Below are 6,000 nucleotides of genomic sequence, written 5' to 3'. Positions count from 1 at the left end.
TCCAGTGTTGAGTGTGCTCCACACATTTAGACTTTGGCAGAACTCAAATGTTGTTAAGATCTATGAGTGCAGAAACATATTCTTCCATAATTGGTAGTGCTGACGGCTCTTGTGTGCAGTGGTCATGTGATGCGTCTCCCAAACTAGACAGCTTTAGTTTTCTGTTCAACAATTTACAAAGCAAGTAGAAATCCAACCGAAGCCCGGCTGCAGTCGTGGCATAAATAGCAACTGATGATGAGTGTGTGTGATTTCTGTTTTCTTAAAAGATCTGTGGAATAGAACTATACATTTGTTAGTCGATTGTGGTAAAATTAAAAACACCAGCCGATATCAGAATGATGGCAGGCCCCGTGAAAGCTTGTTCTTAGATGAGGAATCCAATAAACAAGTAAATAATAACTTCCTTAATACAGAGGTTATCTCATCCTTATCATGACAGACTATTATTTATAGCAAAATATTATAAGTAGTACTTTGTATTTGTGTTGCGACCATAATCCAAGCATACTTTGCAAACAATGTTTTTTCATTAAAAAAAAGCACGTTTTTAACTGTAGGCATTTACAAATTTGATGCTGTCTTTCTTAAATTCTTAAATTGTCTATACATTATATTACATTATTCACAACATTGTTTTGTGATTTCTACCCATTGGGTAGGATATGTGCATAATATATTCAAGTTATATACAGCACCTTACAAACAAACAAAGAAAGACAGACTACTGAAAAAAGCACCGTTGGAAGTGAGGCACAACGAAGGTGGGAGCTTTTTGAGTGCAAGTGGGTTCCTATGTCTGCTCCACACACTGGTCAAATTGCTAGTTGAAAGGGCTTCAGTTGCTTTGTCGGGAGTGACCTCTCCTGTCTGGCACAATTGTAGCGAGCAGGCTGGCTGCTCATGAACACTGCCGGGGCATTTGTAAGCTAAAAATAGTCAAGGTAGAGCTGCAGTTTGGAAAGGCAGTTGGTGTTTTGTTGATTCAGTCTGTAATTAAACAGAAGCTAAGAGCTGAAAGAGAATCCTAGACCGGACTCCTGAAAGCAAGTCACCACTGTAACATCCGTCCACGACTTTACAAAAAGACAGCAAGGATCATTTTTGGCAAACCTAGCTAACCCATTCCCATATTATTATTTCTGCTTACTTATTATTTGTGCCGGACAGGTGGTCAGCCCGAGAAAGCACTTGGAAGGATTCCAAGCAGCAGTTTGACTGAGGTGTGGTCTGCTCAAACAAGAACATTAGGCACCTTATTTACTCACATAATAGTAACATGCAAACCTCCATGTAGAAAACATAAAATTCATCTTTATATCCTCAATTTACAAGCTATGACTGCGCAGACAGAAGGCGAGAAAACAACAGAAAGAAGGAAGGAAAAGGAAAGAAATGCAGGTTTGAAGCAGGTCTGTACAGTCAAAGGCTGAAGTGTTGGGACGATCTTTTCACATCTGACATTTGTGTGTGTGTGTGTGTGTGTGTGTGTGTGTGTGTGTGTATGTGTGTGCAAAAAAATTAAAATGTTTTAATATGGTTCTCAGGAAACAAGAATACAGCTTGTCTCAATACTTGTGCTTTTGACTGCAGAGTGTCAGATACCTCTCCTAGTTTTGGATGAGTCGAGGGGACAGGGTGGACACGGGGGATGGGGCGCATGAGAAGCAGCAGTAGCAACAGTATTAGCAGCATACAGCAATAGCAGCAGCGATATAGGCACACACACCCGCACACACACACACACACACACGTTTGCCCAACTGTTTTATGCCACTGCTTTTTTTTCTATTGGGAAAAAAATGAAACCCACTTTTGTGAGCCTAAAAGCTTGTTTTTCAAATTGAAAAAAAACCCAAACAAAAAAAAACCCCATTTACTCCACTTACTACTTTTTTCTGGAGCTTTCCACCACCTATTGCGGTCTTCCTCAGCAAATGGAATTTACAGGTTTCTAAGCCCACTTGTTAAGATGCAGACCAAGTTAGGAACTTTGGTAACAGGTGGTAGAATATAGTTTGTTCAAAGATAGCCTTTTAATGTTGGCATGAGGTGATTCATGTCTAGCGCCAAAAACTGCAGGAAACAGACCATGAGTTATTGAGTCATTGAGAGAGAGAGAGAGAGAGAGAGAGAGAGAGAGAGAGAGAGAGAGAGAGAGGAGAGAGAGAGAGAGAGAGAGAGAGAGAGAGAGAGAGAGAGAGAGAGAGAGAGAGAGAGAGAGAGAGTGTTTTCATGGGATTGTTAACGAGAAACATTGGTATAACACCAGTCTTGTATTCTAACCTCATCATTTTTTCTCAAAGATTTAGTACTTCTCAGATCTTCCTTGAACTATCTCACCACCCTTCACTACTTGCACCATCACAATAATAATCATGGCTTTATGAAAGCAATGCCAACTGAGACAAAGCAGTGGATTAATACATCTCACTCACACACACACACACACACACACACACACACACACACACACACACACACACACACACACACACACACACACACACACACACACACACACACACACACACACACACACACACACACACACACACACACACACACACACACACACACACACACACACACACACACACACACACACACAAAGGGACTGCGCTAACGCACTGCCAAACGAGGGCTCCAGTCCAGTCTCCACTTTAAAGGGCATGGCGGATTCTGCATCATTTGAACACATTTCTGCCACACGGATGGAAGGACAAGCCAAGATGGGGGATAAGAGGGGGGGGGGGGGGGGGGGGGGCACTGGTGTTGAATGCAAACAAGATAGAGGGACAGAGAAAGCGCAAGAGCAGAGGAGAAAGGCAACGATGAGCAGAGAAAAAGGCTCAATATTCAAAAAGGTTTTCTTTACAAAAAGGACCCTCCCATAGCCCTTTAACTTTGACCACAGTTTTCATTTAAAACCTGATCACTGTGCTGGCGGATGCAGACAGGAGTCTCCACTTCACGTCGTTCTGTTTTTTTTTTTGTGGCTTTAAAAACTTGAATAGCTGAGCCTTCGTTTTTCTTTTGTGTTTTGGGTGTCGTGGCGGCACGGTTCGTGTTCAGTGTGGCAGTTGGCAGAATGAACTGTGCATGTGGAGCTGAGCGGTGAGAGGAGACGGTGGGGAGTGGGGGTGGATGCAGGAAAGAGGAGGTGCCAGGGGCTCAGATGACAGGACACAGTTGAAAAGTGAAGAATCTGCTGTGACCAGGCTGCTGGATGGACAGTTAGATATGTTGTTTTGTTATGGAGTTAGGTTATTCTTGGTTAACTCGATATCCTACCACCTGGACAGATATGTTTGTATGAGCATGTTGCATCTGCTAAGCAGTTCTCTCTCTAAGAGTTTAGGAACTACTCTGGTCTCCACATCTTGTAACAATCTACCAGAGGAAGAAAGAAAGGTTTGGTCCACCCAGCAGCGGGTCACAAGGTAGATTTCTTTCTTTCTCACAGACGTGAGCACTACATGGTTATTCTCTTACTAAGTCTCACTGTGCCTGTGGTGTAAGCACGCAGAGATGTTTTAGGCTGGGTACGAGTATTTCTTGCTGTTTTCAAAAAAGGAAGGACATAAGCTTATAATACTTGTTTTGTGTTTTGCTCCCAACTGTTTAAACAACTTTGGATACAAAGTTCAGTCAGTCCATTCATGAAAAGGACGAACAAAAAAAAAAAGAGAGAGAGAGAGAGAAACAAACACACCTTTATCATCACATAGCATAATTTCCCTCTTCTCTTTTACAACAAAAAGATAGTGCAACTTTTAGATAACTTTTCTTTTTTGTGTTTTGAATGTAGTTTAACGAGTCATTTCCCCCCTTTGCTTTGCTTACTCGTGAACCTTGGCACTAAAATTTGGATTTGTGTGAGTCTCTTATTTTGTTGTGTTCTCTGTAAGTTCTTGATTCTCAGTTCTCGTTTTGTGCACAGATCCCGGTCCGAAAAAGAAACAAAGAAAAATATCATCCTTAGTTCCCGGGGATAAAGCTGTCACCCATGGGGATAAAAAAAGAATATCATTTCAATCTGTGCTAGCAGTGTGTTTCTTTCTCATGTGGAAGAAAGAAAACTTCCTAAATTCTGCACCAGCAGTGCTAGCTGTTTGAAGGACTAACATGGGAAAGAAAGTGAGATCAAATCCCCTTGTGATTCCTCTCTTCCCTTGTTTTGTTGTAGCTAAGGTTGATATTTATTTGTGCATGGGAGTGTGGAGAGAGGACATGAGAGAGACACAGAGAGAGAGCGATAGAGAGACCACTGCTTACAGGTGGTCAGGGGTAAAGTGGAGGGACAGCTTTCAGTCTGGGTTGGGTGGCCCCACCTGCCTATCTACCCTTTTCTTCACACCAGGTCCTCCGGTTGGCCATCCTTGGCCTTGGCAGGTACTATTGTGCTTTCTGATTGGCTCTGCTGCTGGATCGTCCTGTTCCCCGGCCCCCCTACCCTCTGGTTATTGCTGTGCTGGTGTAGAAAGAATGCTGAGCCGGGGTAGTGGCCCATCACCTCGCTGTACGCTGGCGGGGGGCCCTCCATGCGTCCGTGGGTGCTGGAGTTGGCTGCACTGATGCCCGAGTTACTGCTTGGCGGCCTTGGGCCGACTCCTCCCATTCCTCCCCCTCCTCCGCCCATCCCTCCCAGGCTCCCGCCTCCTCCCACGTCGATCAAGTCACTGTCATAGATTGTCCTGTTGGGGGGAGCCCTCACCGACTCACGGTTGAGCTCCATCTGCTGCTCGGGGTCGCGGAGCTGCAGGGTACAGGGTCCCTGGTATGGCGGGGGCTCCTCGCCGTCCGACAGTGAGATAGTTGGCGGCAGGTCGATCTGGTGCTGCAGGTAGGGGTAGGTGGGCTGGAAGCGACTGAAGCGGTCGCGCTGCATGAAAGCGGGAGCAGTGAAGCGATCCCTGGCCTGGGGAGCGTATAATACCTGAGAGACAGAAAGGGAGGGAGGGGGGAGAAGGCAGAAAGTAATATTATTCATTCATTCAATGACATCAGATCCAGTTTTTTATCCCAACAGCTTTTAACACCTGGATCATTGCTTTTACCGGAGGAAACACTGGAGAGTTCTCCCTGGTTGATGCAAGGACACTTGGTAAAGTTTTCTCCCAGGTAAAGCCCACAACCTGCCTTTTAGATCCAAATCCCACATCATTTTTTAAAACACTCTACGGATTCTTTGAGGAACAGTTGTTGATGATTTAGACCCCAATGTTTTAAATAACTACCGGCCCTTATCCAACTTACCATTTTTAAGCAAGATTTTAGGAAAAAATAGTTTTTAATCAAGTAAACGATTTTTTAAACTCAAATCCTATTTTAGAGACCCATCAGTCTGGTTTTAGGAGGAACCACAGTACAGTGAAAATTTTAAATGACATCAGGTGTAATTTACATAATCATAAACTCACAGTCTTGGTACTGGCGGTTTCCTTGGATACAGTAGATCACATCACATTAATGGATATTGTAAAACAATGCAGCGAAATAGGAGTACATATATTGTCTTAGCAATGTAAATAGTAGCCATGACCTCAAAGCAACAAGCTTGTCAAAAAACAATCCTTGTTAAATGAACAAACCTGTTAACCAGAGGTTTTCACTCAATTATTGGACTAAAGGAAAGTTTGAGGCTCTTTTACTTTTACTTGAGTATTTTATTTACATGCAACTTTATACTTCTACTCCACTACAAATCAGAGGAAATATTCTACTTTTTACTTCACTACATTTATCTGATTACTTCAGTAACTAGTTACTTTACCAGGCTTACAAGCACATATGAAACATTAGTTTATTCATCAAAACTGGACTGACAAAAACTAACGTAACATAAATTCAGAGTAGCATGATTTTTCTGAAAATGGCTTCTCAACTTATCCTCTTTACACACTGATATGGCTGCAGAGTAAACACAAGCTTCACAGTGACAGAAATAAAAACTTCTCTGTCCATTCTCTGGTATACTGACGGTTTTCTGTGACAACT

The 6,000-nt window shown here is 43.0% G+C and overlaps 1 protein-coding gene across 2 annotated transcripts in view; it reads right to left on the bottom strand.

Moving 5' to 3' along the window:
* Positions 1-2,564: 2,564 nt before the first annotated feature.
* Positions 2,565-6,000, bottom strand: part of LOC310950217 (low-density lipoprotein receptor class A domain-containing protein 4-like) — a gene marked incomplete at its 5' end in the record, with an annotated part of 390,135 nt that continues 386,699 nt past the window's right edge. For both annotated transcript variants that reach the window (XM_083917902.1, XM_083917903.1), the window contains one exon: positions 2,565-4,939. In XM_083917902.1, coding sequence (XP_083774028.1) covers positions 4,355-4,939 — 585 coding nt within the window. In that variant the 3' untranslated portion in view covers positions 2,565-4,354. The remainder of the gene's footprint in view (positions 4,940-6,000) is intronic.

This window comes from Echiichthys vipera (genome assembly GCF_963691815.1).
Source record: "Echiichthys vipera genome assembly, chromosome: 8".
In the NCBI taxonomy this organism is placed as follows: Eukaryota; Metazoa; Chordata; class Actinopteri; order Perciformes; family Trachinidae; genus Echiichthys; species Echiichthys vipera.
The sequence above is the reverse complement of the archived record's forward strand: the minus strand, read 5'-3'. Positions and strand labels throughout refer to the sequence as shown.